Source organism: Drosophila rhopaloa, unplaced genomic scaffold (genome assembly GCF_018152115.1).
Source record: "Drosophila rhopaloa isolate 14029-0021.01 unplaced genomic scaffold, ASM1815211v1 contig_115, whole genome shotgun sequence".
NCBI lineage: Eukaryota > Metazoa > Arthropoda > Insecta > Diptera > Drosophilidae > Drosophila > Drosophila rhopaloa.
This window is the reverse complement of record NW_025334990.1, coordinates 1,631,446-1,649,003: the sequence shown is the minus strand read 5'-3', so window position 1 is coordinate 1,649,003 and position 17,558 is coordinate 1,631,446. Positions and strand designations below refer to the sequence as shown.

The window sequence follows — 17,558 nt, the reverse complement described above, 5'->3', positions numbered from 1 at the left end:
ACCATGCTTAAGAAAGTTTTATTTAAGAAAAAATGTTATCGGTAGCGGAAACTGCCATCTCCAGAAACGCACTCTCAGCTCATCTGCGTGGGAAAAATTCAAAGGGTTCCAATTTCATTCATGGTAATGGATGTGCCGATCAAGCTAGAAGTCAAAGTCGAAAACGACGGGGAATGTGCCATTAACGAGGATGAGGCCACGCCGCTCCGGGAAAGTGCTGGCGATTCTCCGCCGCATGCATTTGCCACCGGAGTCCCAATGTCCGGATCAGGTTGGGATAGTGATCCTGAGGATTCTGGCCAGCGATCGGCGCCTCCGACTCCGGGATCCCATTTGGAAAATAATCTGGAAGCCATCGAATGGAAGGCAAAGCCAACGTTTAAAATCGATCCTGATCAACAAATGTTGGACGATATCCTGAACGACCCTTTCCTTTGTGAGACCCCGAAGCCCTGCGATGTGAATTCCAATTCAAAATTGGAGTTGTCAGACGAGCAGGGCAGCCGTAACCGCGATGGACTTCCATGCGATTTTACGAACCGTGAGAGCCTGGAAGACATGGATTTGTGCAGCCTCGAGGCCTCCAAGGATCTGATACCAGAAAATCAACATGGAGCTTCGCAACTAAATAAGCCCGAAGAAGGGGCGGAATCAGAAAATGACGCTGATCTTGTAGCCCAGAAAAAGGAAATTCTAAAGAAGTTAGCGAACGTAAACGGTAAGGAAAAGAAGAAGAAAAAGAAACATAAGAAGGATCGGTCCCACCGCTCGAACAGAGATGAGGAGGAGTCCAAAAAGCGAAAGCGTAATGACAGTTCGCAGGATGAGATCCCGGAGGAGAAAAGACGTAGTAATGGCAAACATCGTGGACGCAAGCATCGCGTCAAAACCGAACAGCCCGAGGAAGAACTGGACTACGTTCCAGTACGAGACGATGAGAAACACATCCGCATGGTTCAAGCCTCAACTCTTTATGAACGACAGCCACAGCAGGCTGAACCAAATACCGAGAATTTTTCCAAAGCAGACAAGCGAAATCTAGCCGTGGCCCGGGCTGAATTGGTACTGGAACTGTTTCAGAAGAAAGCCAACGAAGAAAAGGTCGACGAATACCATATGGTGGACACCGTGTGCAAGCTGCCTATTAACGAGTCCTTCCGGAACCAAAGCTGTTTCGAGAATCCCTCGCCCATTTGCAACAACATGAATGTGGTCTATGAGTTCAATTCCACGCCCGGGACTAAGATTGATTTGGCTAAATGGGGCCTGGAAGTAGTGCCCCGGGCCACTGGGGAGCTGCTTCGCCTGCTGGGCATCGATGTGGCTCGTCTAAAGCAGATCCAAAGCACCACTAAGCCGTCGCAACGAATACTTAAGCTAAAACAGGAGCAACTCGAGCAGGGTCTGGCGCCGGCGGTTGAAATAGAAACAGCCACGCTTTACAAGAATGCAGCGACCCAAACGGAGCGCAGGACCGCTACCCACGATGCCGGCATCCAGGTTCGGTTGGAAACCCCATTTAAAGGTGCTTTCTGGCAGGATTCAAAGTTTAACCAAACGAATTTGACCCAGCAGCAATCGAACGTAATGTACGCTCTGCAGGAGCTCTGCAAGACCCTCCCCGATTCCACCGTGGCCATGACACTTTACAAGGCTCTGGAACCGGCTCTGGCCATTAAACGCACGGCTTCACGTTACTAATAATTAAAATGTTGTTGAACTATTAAATCCAAATATGACTATGTCAAATTATGATTTCCTTTAATTGATAAAGGCTACATAAATTTGAATTGCTTTAATTACCACAAGTGCTTATACCAAATGCTTATTGGAGGACCAACCTTTTGTATTTCTCGAATATATATAATTGTAAATCTCTCGCTCAAAGGTAAAGCAATTGCCAATTGAATTTGTAAATCATCTCGCTCAATGTGTTCTCACTTTCTTTGTATAATTAATAAATACACATATGCACATGCATCATACATTAATATGCACATGCATCATACATTAATAACAATTAGTAAACTTTACAGTGGCTTACAACCAAGACTTGCAAACAAAGTGTCTTTTCCTAGCGTACCGCATGTACGACTATATCATTGTGTAACCCAAAAGTCAGAGTTACCAAAAAATCCTATAGTTATTGGTTAATTGCACTATAACTAATTTGTAACTAAGCGTAGCTGGCACTAGGTTCACCTAGTAGAGAAGATTGTATCATTTGCGCACTGTAAACACGAATGGGGCCGACTCCTCCTCCTCCTGTTGTTCCAGCAAGGTGGTCCTTATCGTGGTCCGGTGCTCCTGGGCCTCCACATCGTCGTAATCCACTGACGACGAACGGAGCAGCTGGAACTGAGAGTTGGAATCGTTGCGGGTGATGATCAGCGAAGCGGGGCGTGGTCCTAAAAATGGGTACAACTTGATTAGGTAAAGTTCTCGATTTTGGTTTAGTAAGCGTCACCTGTTGGCGGCTTGGTCGACAAGCGCTTACTGGCTCCTTGTACTTCCGCCTGGCGCTCGGAAACGTATTCGACATTTGGTGTCAGCTTGGTACTATTATTGTTGTTATTATTGGTTGCCGTTTGTTGGATCGATACCCGTTTGTCGGCCTTGACGCTTCCCTGCTGCTTCAAAATGGAATCCCGACCAGACGGCAGTTGCATGTTGCCAGAGGAGCCGAGCAATGGCGTCGTCATTGCAGCTCCCGCACTCGGCGTGTCGAGTTCTAAAATTCATACGGATGATGGAGATTTAGTTAGGGATCTGGGGGGATTACCCGTCAGAAAGGTGCTATCCCGTAATAGTTATAGTAACCAGGTGAATTAAAGCAACCACTGAACTAAGAACAGGTTAGAGGCAGAACATAAACACATATAGAAAGCTGAATAAAATGCAAGAGGTAAAGAGTTGTTCATAGATTTATCATTTATTTGATGCTTCATCTCTCGCTAGGAATAGACATAGGGTTTAGTGGGGAGTGATTAGAGTACCATTCGGTTAGTTGTTCATGTTTCGTGGGCGATTCACAATTTTAAATGTATCGTGTTTGTGTGTGTGTGTGGCAAATAATTATTAACTAATTTTCGGCATATAACAATTGGAATGATTTAGTAATCGCACAACTCAAATATTAGTAATAGATAATACTGACCGAATCAAAGCCAAGCCAAAGCAAGAGTAAAACAAATAATACGTAAAATTATGTTTCGGATGATATGCTATCGGTTTTGGTCTGGTTTCATTTGGCTAAGGCATTGGTCCAGTGTTCGAATTGTTTCAGTTTGTCAGACTTTAAAAGTTAAGTACGTCTTAACCCCATGCAGCTACATTAGTTTTATGCATAGGTACATCCGTGAGTCACTGGCCTTTCACAGCTTGGTGTCGTCGTAGGCCTGTTCACCAGAGGCATTGGGAATGACCACCACCATGGGCAGGGAACTGGGCTCGTTCAGCAGCTCGCTGCTAATCGAGATTTGGCGTGATGCCCGATGATAACCACCACCACCAAACACCGAGTCTACATGCATTAGGTCGAGCGTGCTACCGCTAAGATCGTTACCATTTCCCAGGTGAAGGCCACCGCCACCTGAAACACCATGGCCACTCGGAGCACCCACCAGAGTACTTAGACTCTGCAGGGAATGTGAGCTGACGCTCCGATTGTACTCCGCATGCAAGTACTGGTTGTTGTTGATGTGGCTTAACTTGACCCCGTACTGCTTCTGATCTTCGGATGGCGATCCGAACTCGGAGGATTCGCGGATGGGTGCTAATTGCAGTTGTGCGGCTGCCGCCAACATCTCACCTGTGGGACTTGGCCGCTCGCTACTGGCCACATCCTCGTAGGCCTCCTCATTCAGAGTCTGTAAGGTGCCGCAGATCATCTGCTCCTCCAGCGTGACCTAGTAATATACGGACTTTATTAGGGAGAGTTCAATATTGGCATACGTTTGATTTGTTATGGGGTTGCACAAATGTGGGCTTAGAAATTTGGGTTTCAGTCAGTGTCTTTTAGTGTCTGAGCTTTACCTGCAAGTACTCGTAGTCATGAACTTTTGACTGCATTTCGTTTCGGTTTGTTTAAATGGTCGGAATAAGAATAGATCAAAGCACATGAGTTAGAGCGAATCGGTCTTTTATAGATAATGCTGCCCGATCCAATAGTTTCTAACCTTATGTGGGCTCATCTTACCTGTTTCTCCATGTGACTAACGGAGTTCTTTCGCGACAAGGACTCTCTGGGTGGCTGCATCAGGGCATCCGTCACATCCTTGATCATCGGAACATTCGATGGTGCCTCTAAGGCGGGGGGCTGCTGCTGCTGACGTGGCTGCTTTCTAGGCAAACGCTCGCACTCCCGCAGCGTGGTGATCAGCAGGCGAAACAGCTCCCAGTGACCAAAACTCAGGCCCAGAACCTGTCCGTAAGGTATAATTATGTAGGGAAAAGTCTAGAATTTCAATATAAACCCTTACCGATTTCAGATCCGGCATATCACAGTGCTTCAGCACACGACCATTGATGGCATTCTCGCGAAGCACGGGCGCTAGTTTGGCCAACGACGGTTTCATGTCCTCAATCCGCTCCAGCAGGCTAATGACTCCCTCCACGGTTAAATCGGTCAACTTGGTTTGCAGGATGTCCTCCTGTTGTATAATATATATATAAGATTAATATAATAATATATAATATATAAGATTACTTACACCAAAAGAATCACTTGGTGAGTTAATCAGTGGAGTAACGGGCTCAGTGCTCGTGCTCAGATTCCTGGAGCGCAGCTCATTGGCAGGATACTCTGGGTTTTGGAACATTTGGTAGGGTGGATAGGCCTGCGGCGAAGGCACATAGGTGGTGGGCGCTGGGAATTGACGCATGGTATTGGAAACGCTGGGTCTCGCTTGTATCACTAGGGAACCCTCGTCCTCGATGGTTTGCTGGTCCTCTGTAAAAGAATTTAGACTTAGTTTTTTATCATCTCAAGTTTATCATAACTCACCCTTTAATACCTTCCTCAAGTAAGGATCCAGGTTAATAGTGAAGGGCAAAAAGATGCGCAAGTCCGCCACTAGTAAATCTGATTTGTGCAACTGCAGGAAAGCGTCCAGCTTTCGTTCATCCCGATCCAACTCCAAAAGCGGAGCTGCCTCTCTTAAATATGCTAGTTTTGGACGCAGTCTAAATGGATTTAGTAGATAATTTAAAATTCTTTTATAAATTTATTAACGTTTTGCCTTACTTCTCATAAACGCTTTGCAGGGACACACTCTCATCTGCGTTGCCATCCATAAATTGATCGTGATGCAGCACTATCATACTTGCTCTCAAGGGCCACTGCTCCGTCAGGTTGATCCAGGAACTAAGACGATACCAGCTGAAGTCAATCTGGAAGGCCTTGAGCAGACGAACCGTGATGTAGATAACGTTCATCAGGCGGCGCATACTTCGCGGATTCACATCGCTGAAGTAATCATCCGTGAGCACGATTCGGGAGAGATCGAGCACCGTCTGCGGATTCTGACCCAGGCGGTGAAGATTGGAACCTGTAGAACTGGCGACGGATTCGGAGAGACGCAGCTTCTTGCCACCACCTCCACGGGCGGGTCCGCGCAGCTTCTCTTGACTGGAGATTATCTCCGACGCGTTTGACAGGCGACGAGCGGATACGGAGTGACCCAATGTGGGTCCATCGTCTGTCTGGTAATCTCCTCCGCCACTTCGTTTAAACAGCAGCGCTGTCATCTGCGCTCGCTGAACTTTCCTGAGGCCGGAGTTCTGCAGATAAACCGGGAGATGCACCAAGTTCCTGAGGAAGTCATGTCCTCCGATTCCACCCTCCGTGAAGAGTCGCCGACTATTGGCCTCCGCTGCTTTGGCAATTACGTGGGGATCCACAGAAATGAGCAGCACAAAGGGTCTGTTAGGTGAAGAGAGAAGTGTTTGCACCGCATTCAATAGAGTAAGAATCCTTTCCGTGTCGCAGGAATCCAGTGCGTCGATCACACCCACCAAGCGACTCTGCTGAGTAGTAAACGCATCCAGGCACTTGACCATGTCCGTCATCACGGCCACTTCTGCGCCCAGCATGGTCAAAGGAGCTGATTCACTGGAACGAACCGCTCTTTTCAGTAATCGGATGTGGGAGGTAAACAATGACATGTAAACCTTGGCCAGGACGTGGAGATGCGTGCAGATCAGAGTGCCCATCACTGCAGCGGTCACATAAAGTCCTACAAGTATTTGTTCCTGATTCTTGTCAAACGTGAAATAGGCGACGATCAAAGATATTCCAGTGACCAGGGTAACCAGTGCTAGTTCAAAGATCAACACGATGGGTATACAGCACATGCGACGCCACCGCCAGCCCACATCCACTTTTAAACACTTGGGACGGAAGGCTCGATACAATCTTGTGGCCAACCATCCGTAGTGAGATTCGATGGCATCGAGGAGGGCAGCCAACATGTGAGCCACTGCTCCATCGCCTGTTGGTGAAGCACTATTCGCCTCCGCAAAGTGAAACCGCACGGGTTTTGCCTGTGAATCCGATTGGGGACCTGGCGGATGGCAAAAGGCCACCTGCAGGATCAGACGCAATCTCGCCATCCTCTTCTCCAGACCGTGTTGCACGGAGTAGGCCCACTGCATATCCATCTGATAGTTGCAGTACCTGACAGCGGCCAGGAGCAGATAGGCGAGCAGCATGAAGCCCACGGCCGAGGACACGCCTACCACCGCCGACCTGGTGCTCAATCCCACAATCGTTCCAATGAGCAAGCCCAGGTGCAGGCAGACGATGAAGAGGAGCCCACTGGTTCGGATCGGAGGTTCTGCCCACTGGCGCGCAAAGTTGTTCATCTCGTCGCGCAGCTTGTTCAGCAGAAAACTCTTCCCACTGCCCCACTTGGCATAGAGTCCAACTGTGATGGGGGTGGTTAACGTCGGCTCACTTAGCACGTCCGCCAAGGCGGAGGAATAGAGTTCGTAGCCCAGCATACCCTCGGAATCCTCGTTCGTGTTCAGCCGTCTAGCGCCAAAAACTTGACCCAGTATGGTCTTCTGGTGCAGGGAGTCAATGTTGTAAGGGGTTTCCCCAGCTTTGTTGGCCCGGTACAAAAGCTGACTGTGCTTGGGATTCCGCAGGAGAGCTTCCACAATCGCCTTGCTCCTCGCCCGCATCGCAATGTGCAGGCAGGTGTCGCCTCTTTTGTCACTTGCAGTCACCTTGGCCTTTCTATCAAGCAACAGGTGGACGATTTCCAAGTTACGATTTCTTACAGCCCTTAAAAGGGGAGTATCTCCATCCTTGGTGGCGGATTCAAGGTCGGGATTTGTGGCCAGCAGTAGCTTAACAATCGGAGTGTGTCCTTTCTCCACCGCGGTGTAAATGGCCGTCTTGCGATCCTTTCCTTGAATATCCACATCAGCATGTTTTTTGAGCAGCGCTTCCACCACAGTTCGATGACCAGCTTTTACGGCATGGATGAGCGGGGTATCTGCTCCACGATCCTGGATATTTATATATGCACCAGCTGCTATAAGGGAGGCGGCTATATCCTGGAAACCCTCACGACTCGCTATGCAAAGAGCGGTCATTCCATCTTTGTCCAAGGCATTTACATTCGGCTTCTTCTCCAGAAGGGAACTCACGCAATCTGTGTGGCCACCGGCGGCTGCAACCAGAAGTGGAGTCCACGAATACATGCCCGCGGTGTCCACATTGGCGCCAGCTTTAACCAAAGTATCCACAATCTCCACATTTCCTCGCCGGCAAGCCCAAACAAGAGCTGTGGTACCATATTTATCGCCGACATTTACTTTAGCGCCGCGTTGCACTAACAGCTCCACAATGTCCTTGTAGCCACGCCCCGCCGCCCACAAAAGGGCACCCAGATGGTAATTACCATGGGCATTGCCATCGGCTCCTTTGTCCAGCAGAAGACGCACTAATTCCGTGTGGCCACGGTAGGCTGCCCACATTAAACTTGTCCAGCCACCCTGGAAAAACATTTAAGGTTTAGCTCGATCTAGGGATTTATTTGGTAGAGTCCACTCACCATATCACGATGCTCTACCTCGGCTCCATGATCCAGCAGCAGTTGAACCACATCGAAGTGTCCGTTGCGGGAGGCACATAGCAGTGCCGTCCAGTTATCCAAATCCTCTGCCTGAACATCGGCACCACGGGCCAGAAATTCCCGGACAAAGGGAGTCAGACCCCGTCCAGCAACTACCATCAACACTGTGGTGGCATTCTGAAAGATATTTGAAAATATGAATAGTGTTAAAAAATTTAAAAAGATATCGTTTGGTGATTTATCTTAATCATTTTAAGACTTTAAAGAATATAATATTTCATAATATGATATTTAATTCTTTGTCATGTTGTAAACATACCTCGTCCCGATCATCGATGGTAAGATGTCGGCTATCCAATATAGCGCGCAGACCGGAAATATCATTATTATCGATGTACTGCAACAAGGCGCGATGTCCCAGTGAACCCATGGAGTCTCCGTAGCGATTTATGTTCTGCACAAAGAGGTTAAGTATTAATAGGCTTTTTCGAAAATTTTGTAATTGAATATCAATTAATAATTAAACCGAACATCATGCAAATAAGAATGTGGTTTTGAGCCAAACTTATACCAGTTATTCGTGTTAAAAAGCAATTAAAAGACAGAAACCATAACTCATATTTAAAAATGTTGTAACGTTTGGTTGGGGAAATACATCGGTTAGAGGACTTCCGTTGCCTTCAGGGTTCATAGTTGAACATTTCGCATGCTTAACTTAATAAATCCAAAAGAATATTTTGTGGTTCTTTTGGAAGTAATTACTTTTTCACATACAGAAATGGTTTATTACAGTGCTAAATTGGTGTAAGGTTAAAATTATCCATAGGTTCATGATTGAGTCACCAAACTTTAGTGCCAATAAATTAATTATAAGGGGTATAAAAAGCCACCACCACCAAATTCATGGGTAATTGTGAAACACAATTCTCCAAGAAATCAGTATACATTGGAGCGATAATAGCGATTTTTATGAAAACTTTCTTAAAATTTCAAAGGATAGTCCCTGGAACTCATATCTTGGCTTTAAGTCCATATTATCTAATCGACTCCCCAGGCAACTTTGGTTTCGTAGTCCCCCGGCAAATAGATATTCGTCTAGTCAGGTAATCGCACATCTTAACGATAACGTCACAGATTGCCGTATTTGATATTTGAACAATTGCCAACCATCATCTCTCACGCATTGCAGTAGCTTTTCTTTAATTTATTTGTTTGTTATAACTAATTTTGTTGAACCTTCGGTTTTTGTGGAGGGTGATGGAGCATTCAATTGAATCAATAGAACATCAACATTTTTGTCTATTGGCTAGGCTAAGTCGGTCTTGCTGTATTCAGATTTGGATTATTTCGCCTTCGCCGTGGGTTTAAGTTTCATTCGAAGGTGTTAAAATGCACTGGGGCATAACGAAGGGAAGTAAAACGGTACAGTAAATACAAATAGGTAAACAAAGTTACCGCTGAATTGACTTATGTTAGATCTAATTGCTGCTTTTTAAGCACCCTAGAACGAATCGAATAATTGCGTATCAGTAAGTAAGGAGTTGTCTGGCCGAAAAGAATAGATAGAAAACAGATTAGTCAGATAGCTCCGATTTACGACTGCAAGTGTGCGGCGTGTGTAAATTTTATTAGTCTCGAATATGTTTATTTATATTTATTATCTCTGAATATGCGTTCAAGCATTGGTATTTCCTCTCTTATTATGTACTGAGGTAAAATTGGAGTGTGCTTTGTATTTTTATCTCTGAATATTTGTTAAACATTAGTGCTTCCTTTTTAGAACCGTATACAAAATCTAGTTTTGTCCAAGAATTTATGTAGAACTAACAAGTCTGACTAATTTAATCAATGGGTGTTGTTGACAATCGAATACTTTACATTTTTCCCCTTTTTTTTCGCCGGTGATCGCAAGTTATTTAAGCTCAGCCGCGAGGCGTTTAGAATCAATTCATCAAAGCTCTTTGATAGTTTCATTTTGTCAGCTGATTCTCGTGCAACAGTCTCCAGTTTTGATTATTTTTGATTTTTATAAATTGTACTTTATTTGATGATATCGCTTTCCGTTTAATTCGTGGTCTTTTGTACGTGCTTCAACTAATAAAACACAATGTAAACATGGAAATTGTATTCAGCATTCGGTCTGCCAGAGATCACTAGTTACACTTTTCTTTGAATGGCACTTTAATTAAGTGCCAGTATGTGCATATTTCTTCATTTTTTCTTTATGGGTTTTCGCTGTTTTTTTTCCGCACTGCAAATTAATTGACAAATTAATTCCTGTGGGTATTTGTTTTCTTGTTGTACACACTGCGCGCTTTTCTTGGCCGATGCAACCTGCCGCCTTAGTAGCTCGTTGACGTCTGACGGCGGTTTATCAAGCGTTTTGTTACCGCTACCGCTCCGCCGGACAGTGCGAAATTAAGTTTACACGCAACCCGAAGCGAGCATCGCTTTTCTGGCCGATTACAGTCGTTGGCGGTGGGTGATGTTTGGCTTTGGTGGCTTCGTGCCGCAAATATAGTAATTGGCCAAAAACCGCCACTCGAAACGTGTTTGCCGATTTTGGAGCTATGGCTTTTGGCCGCTCCTGCTGCCACGAGCGTTGCACAAAGACTGATTGACCAGGTTTTGTGGTCACATCGAGTCTGGTTATTTTTGCACCGCCTTGCGTAAAGAGTTTCACTTGAATTTATGCTTAGAAGAAGGCCGAGTGAAATGAAATAAATTCTGCTGGCTTTATTGATTCCATTAGGTTATTGAACAGCGTGTCATTTGGTTCGGAAACTAATTAATTTTACGCGATAATTAGTTGGCTGCGTGTGGAGTATCGGTTACTTGATAATTATGGCACACTTCGAAAGATTCAGTTATACAGAAGTACCCAATTCCAGAAGTACCAGCGACAGTGATAGAAGGCGATCGATAATATGAAGACGTTTTATGAACGATTGCCAATTTGTATGTTTGTTTTTCGACTTTTCTCAAGTGCCTGCAATTGAGTTGCACGTCACTCGAGTTCGCTTAATGGGTTCTCAGCGTCAAGAGCTGTAGTAATGGGTTAAATTTCGCTGCGTCAGTGGAATCAAAGCCCAGAAGAACATTAGCAAAGTGCTCTTACAGCATCCGGAAAATTAATAGTTTAGGGATTACAGTAAATTCCTGCATATGTAAACGTAGATAAGTTATTCAAGGTGACAGGCAAAAAAAAGTGATTAGGAGCCCTTGAAACAAAACTTAATTTACTTTTTACTAAGATGTGATTTTTAAGTGTAACATGAAGTTAATTATGCTACAATTTTGTTTAAGTAACTTAATCGGATTTATCTTTGAACATTTGGCTTTTTTATTGAACTTAAAATTTTCTATATGCTTATTATCCTGGAACAAAAATATTATAACATATTCAGTATTGTACTTCAATTTTAATTTGATTATATTAGTAAATTTTATAATTTCTTGTTTTTCAGTTATATGAAAATATATATATTTCAGTATTACTATAAGCACAAAATGTTATAGATATGTAGAACGCAATAAACAAAGTAAGATCTTGAAGATAACAAGCATGGCTATTGATTTAATTTAATCGTAAGGAGCAACGAATCAATATTCTGATTTATATTTTAATGAGTTTTAATGTCGATGGTTCAATAAATTTAAATTTTATGAAAGGTGCTGGTAAGGGTGTATATATTTTGTTGGCCCCAACTGTATACTTAAGCCCTGTTCTTGGGTGTGCGAGCAGAGTGAAAGAGTGAAAGAAAGACCATTCTTGGCGCATTAGTGGCACAGAACGAAGCAGTAAACCAAAGTCAGAAAAGAAGAAGCGACTGCAACTGCAACTATTTTTAGATCCAGTGCACGCGACCCATACAGGTTTTTTCGATGGGAGTTATTCCCGGTTGTGTGCGATTGAGAGTGTGTCTGTGGGTATTTATGTACATGGGGTTAGGCCAATCTCAGGGGTTAGGATCCAACAAGCGGCAGAGCAACAAGGTTACAACACCAACTTAGCCAGGATAATTGGCATTTACGTGGGCATGGATGTGGGAGAAGCGACGCAGGGCCAGATTGAAGTGACTGAAACGGCGGGAAGGACTTTGGTTGGAGTGCTCCTCGTGCTCCTGGTTGGATAACTCCTTGCCCTCCGCCGCAGCCACCGCAGCATCCGTCTCCTCTTCGATGTCGATCACGAAACGGGGCAGGGAGCTATGGGGTTTCCTCTCGGTTCCATAGCCTCGATGGGGATGGCGCGCATTCCTGTGGTTACTCGTGGTTATCACTCGCTCCTCGCTCTCCAGCAGTGGTTGGTGTAGGGATTGGATGTCATGATGGTGTAGATTGCTCACTAGAGCTCCGATGGTCGAGTGACCAGTGGATCTACTGGGTGAGCTTGCGGCTGGAGTTGTGTTTGTGCTCTCAGAGATGGGTGTCTCTTCGGTGACCGACGCCTTCTTTTGTGGCTTACGTGAGTGACCATCTTTCGGCATGACTGCTGATCTGGGTTACGGTTGTATATACGATGGTTTTCAGGTGACTATCGCGAGATGTTTTAGTGCTCTCGTTTATCTAGGACGTGGCTTAGTTAGTATATCATTATTTACGTGACTTAAATCGCTACGAAAGCTTTGCGCTCTATGGCAGTTTAGCTTTATGGAACTATTAATGTTTTTATGATTGACATGTCTTGGTCTAATTAAAGCTGGCTGAATGGAATAGCAATGAAAGCCATTCCCTTAATGAATCATAATTGACTGATTGATGCAATTCCATTGGGGTGGACCCGAACACAAGGCCTGTCGATCAAGTCAGCTTTAGTTCGAGATTCCCTTGAAGAGAAGGGTGGACAGGCTGATAACACACACCTAATACTAGAAAACTGACAACGGTTGGATAACAGCGAGTCTTTCTATCACATGATATCTGTTGCCAGTTTTGCCGATAGGAAAGGAGCGCATCTCGACTATAAAGTTTTTACTTGCACAACACGTATCACGAATATAGGGACTATATTATACCCGGAACACACCTCACTCCCACCCGGGTTCGTCTTTAGGCGGGACTTGAACATTTTCGCCAAACTCTCGCCACTCAGTTCCGTTTTGAAGGCTGCCTTGCAATCGATAGAAGAGATGTACTATATTTATATTTTCGGAATTCGATTTGGAGCCGCCGAGTGTTCGTCGGGCATCGACCGCCGCCAGTAAACTGTCCGCACTTTGCATGGAAGCATCATATAAATGCCTTCGCGACGGGCACCAAACGATCCGCTCTCTATTTAGTTTTCATTAATTGGGCAAACAGCTCTGATAGCCTGATAACTCGGATAAGCAATGGATACTAGCATGTATATAACAGCTTCCTTATAAACAAAAGACAACACACAATAATTATCGTGTTAATTACCTTTTCTTTATTTCCCCCAAAGACAAATAGAAGTGAGATTCACACCGGAAAGGGGTGAGCAGATTCGGTTATCATTAAAGATTTGGAAACTTGGGCATATCCTTTAAAATCATTTACATACATAATGGATAAGGGATTACCGGCATTTAATTTAGCTAAACACAGTTGTATTTGTAAAAGGACGACGAAGATTTTAAGACCATTTTTATAAAAAATGTTCGCAACAAAATATTTAATATATTTACTTGGACGAATAATTTATTTAATATTAAAAAGGGATCTTTCAAAATTTTAATTATAAACATATTTTCAATCAAATTAATTGAATTTATCTTAAGTATTCAAGTGTTCATTTTAAACCACTTATTTGCTTAGAGGGAAATAAATATGAGTAAATAAGCATACATTTTTTTTAAAATAATATTTCTGTAAAGTTTGATAATTATCACGCTTTGTATTTTAACAAACTTTTTGTTGCATCTTTGTGCAAACAAATATAAAAAGGGCAGCATACTTTCGGGATTGAGCCATAAAGTTTATGTAGAATTGATTTGTAGAGCTGTGACTATCAAAAGCAATATGATGTATAAGAAGGTGTATTTCTATATAGAAGGGTGTGGACGATTCGGGGCGCCGCGACTAATTGAGACGATAAAACAAACAGATGGAAAACCGTTTGCGTTATCGGTTAAACAATCTGCTCTGCAAACGTATGGAGCAGTATCCGATAAGCAATCGCCGTAATACGTAACATATGCCCACTAAGCTCTGCTTTTGAACCGGAACACCCACCTGGCTGGGATTACCACCTCGGCCAAAGGAGCCGCGGAGGAGTCCGAAGGGGAAGATGCTGCCGTAGCCACTTTGATCGACCCGCCGATCCTGTCCAGTACCGCTTGTCGTTGGTGTATCCGGCAAGGGATCCGGATTTAGGGGCGACATCTCCGAGTAGGCACGGCCCACAAGGTGAAGTTTGGGTGTGCGTCGCATTTTTATACAATTACAAGCGGTTAATTATGAGGTAATTGAAGAACACCTTTATCTTTTATCAGTTTTACAGCGCAAATATTTGTTTCCCCCTTTCTTGGGGCTCACACAAAACTGAGCATCTCCTAACGAAAGCGGTGAAATATACGCCAAAGCTCCGATAGGCATATAATATATTTTGTCAGGGCAAATTGGCAAAAACGAGATTACAATCTATTTGAATTATATTTAAATAACACACCGATTAGAGGAGCGCACGCGGCGCGCTCTGCTGGAAAACTAAATGGAATTGGAAGCGAAACCGCTGGCGCAGAAAGAGAACGAACACTAGTCAATCGCTCTCCTGGCTCTCCTTTGTTTTACATTTCTTTTTTGTTTTTTGATAAAATGCGAAACTGTAACCCCAAAAACGACGGTGTTTATCAAACTAGGCGTGTGTGCCCAGCCACACACGTGATACGCGAATGTGGGTGATGTCGCAATGAAAACAAAAGCGAAGAGTTAACTAGACTAAGAACCACCGAAGCGTTCAATACCCTTGTTTAAACAATGAAAATTCCGAGGTTTTCCTTCACATAAACTTGGTATCATTATTATGTATTACCTAATGAATTCCTTGACAGTCCACAAGTCTTTATAAAAAAAAAATCGGTAACATATTTTAGAATTTGCGAAAAGAGCATAGTTAAAATATCAAAATTAAAATGGCGGTATTTATTCTGGGTTTAGTCCGTATTTGAATTCATTGTAACAAAATGCAATAGAAATTAGTTAAACATTTGGGAAGTGAGACATTTAATCGAAATAATATCTTAAAACTTGTCTAATGAAGATAGTTAAAACATTAAATAAATATTTAAAAAATTAAAATTTTTTCGAACTACACTATGTTACGAAATATGATATTTACCTAACAATATTGAAAGCACCGCATCTGGCCACAAAATCTTGGATCATTTTTAAATGAATAACAGGCAAGAGGATTCTTGTTTTTTGAAAATAATTCGTAATAGTGTCAAGTGGATTATTGGCTTATGTACAAACTTTTTAAAAAAAATTTTAGGATTTGTTTTTTTTTAATTTTGTTTGAAAAAATGTATAATGTATTAATTACGAATCCATTTGCAATTAAATTATTAACGTATTAATTTAAGTGTTTACATATTTTATGCATTTGTCACGGTCGAGCAATAATGAATTAGAACGCTATATTAAAACTCGAGCTTTAGTTATTCAAAATTAATTCTGGACACAAAGAAAAAGAAATCAGCAAATATTGAAATTATTCGAGTTGATTTAGCTTTATCCATAGGGAAATCTAATCAGGAAATGATTGCCCAAAGACTTTTACAAGGGTATAAGACATTGTAAAAATGTTAATCATTACATTTTTTCAATTTATAAATATGGAAATACTTACTAATCATAACACAACAAATTTTAATTCAGTGAGTAATACAACTGACTCAAGTTTCTTTGGGAAATGACAATAAAAGCTTTTATAAAGGATAATCATTTCTTGAGGATCACTGTATCCAATAACTTTGCTTATTTCGACACTCACTCACTTGGGAATTCGAGATACGTCTGTCGCCATTTGCTGAGATTGCCAAGTGGGATTCCATGAAATGAGAAATGGAATACACCGGAAGACTTTCAACCATATTCACGATTTTTCACTATATTTTGCTTTGCGTCAGGTGCCGCGACGATACGAAAACAAACTGAGACAGACACTTTACTTGATGAAATCAGGTGCGATCAATGATTGCCGAATGTTTGATTTATCTCTCAAATTAGCATATATTTGTGAGGCGGTTGAGTTAAAGAAGATCTCAAGTACCTTTGCAGATTTAGACTCCATCGCTTGACAAGATCGTCGTGGAAAAATATAGAAATCAATACACGATCAGTTCAAATTAGCACATTAAATTTGACGAGCATTCAATAATTGCCGATGATGTATTGAAATTGTATATCTTGATAGCATTTAAGCTAGCTCGCCACTTTGGGGATATAGAATGTGGAGTGCACGATAACGGGAAAGATAAAGAGTGCCTTACTTTTGAGTAAGGTATTATGACAGATTACAGGGGAAACAAGAAAAAAAACCTATAGCCGATAGCGCTCCCTTCAAAAGTAAACAAATAACTAAATTAAACTGATGACGATTTCTAGATGAAAGCGAAAATCATAGGGGGTTCAGAAATATTATTATTATAAAAATAAATACGGCTGTAAGTGTGTGTGAATTGCAAGTTCTAGGTCTCTAAGTTTATTTATGTAAACTACTTATACTTTGGTGTGTGTGGGGAACTCAAGAGCGAAATACAATGGAGAATAAATCATCTATTTCAGTGTACAACTTATTAGCACATTTTGAGGCTACTCGTGGGCTACTACTATAATAGTATTCTATTTAATTATCGGAGTCGGTCGTGTCTACAAACAAAAGTAAGCGCATAACTATGGGACCGCCGAATCTTCGGATCGGGTTAGAACCGGATGGGCTTACCTGTTGACTGGATCAAGGGCATATATATCTGCGGGTATCCGGATTATCGGGGATATTCTCGGGATGTGGGATCTCAAAACGGAATGAAAACAAACGACAGCTGAGCAGCATTCATTACCAGCTGAGCGCACGTGTAACTGTATCTGTATCCGCGTAGCCGTATCTGTGTGGGTGCGAGTATCTGTGTTTGGGTGCCAACTGAAACGTCGATAAAATATTTTTCTTCAACGGCACAAAGAACACTCGTCACTCAAGTAATTGTCTAGCAAAACAAATATTTCCAGTGCATTCACAAAAACAAAGTGTCACACGAAGATTAAAGACTTTTTGTTTGAGCAAATTACGGCACTTTTGCGAGTGTTTTATTTTCGCCCGCACTTCACTAATAAAACATTACACAATCAAGTCAGTGAAAGCTGGTGTTACTTTGCCAACTACTATTGCCATTTAACTATTATCTGCGTATTTTTATTCGCGAGCGACGAGCGAAATTCGCAGCTCCTTCATGTGTCTTTTTAGGGTTGCCACCCAAACGAAACTACTTTTATGGCTCGCCATCCCTTATG

The 17,558-nt window shown here is 42.8% G+C and overlaps 2 protein-coding genes across 10 annotated transcripts; one reads left to right on the top strand and one right to left on the bottom strand.

Annotated features, from left to right (window-relative positions):
• The first annotated feature begins 53 nt into the window (after positions 1-53).
• Positions 54-1,987, top strand: LOC108052775 (protein panoramix). The gene has a single exon (XM_017135261.2). It carries the CDS (start codon positions 121-123, stop codon positions 1,699-1,701), a length of 1,581 nt encoding a protein of 526 aa, XP_016990750.1. The 5' UTR covers positions 54-120; the 3' UTR covers positions 1,702-1,987.
• On the bottom strand, positions 1,905-17,533 carry LOC108052773 (kinase D-interacting substrate of 220 kDa B). Of its 9 annotated transcripts, none has more exons than XM_017135251.2 (12): positions 16,993-17,533; positions 12,119-12,653; positions 8,404-8,538; positions 8,064-8,261; positions 5,246-8,004; positions 5,006-5,184; positions 4,713-4,951; positions 4,482-4,652; positions 4,199-4,423; positions 3,566-3,908; positions 2,468-2,731; positions 1,905-2,408 (listed from the first exon to the last, which is right to left on the bottom strand). In XM_017135251.2, the coding sequence occupies exons 2-12, from the start codon at positions 12,572-12,574 to the stop codon at positions 2,221-2,223; spliced, it is 5,157 nt and encodes a 1,718-aa protein (XP_016990740.2). In that variant the 5' UTR covers positions 12,575-12,653; positions 16,993-17,533; the 3' UTR covers positions 1,905-2,220. The 9 variants fall into 9 exon arrangements, with proteins under 9 accessions (XP_016990740.2, XP_016990741.2, XP_016990745.1 ...); XM_017135252.2 differs by having other exon boundaries at positions 3,812-3,908; positions 16,993-17,532; XM_017135256.2 differs by lacking the exon at positions 12,119-12,653 and having other exon boundaries at positions 16,993-17,531.
• Positions 17,534-17,558: the final 25 nt, after the last annotated feature.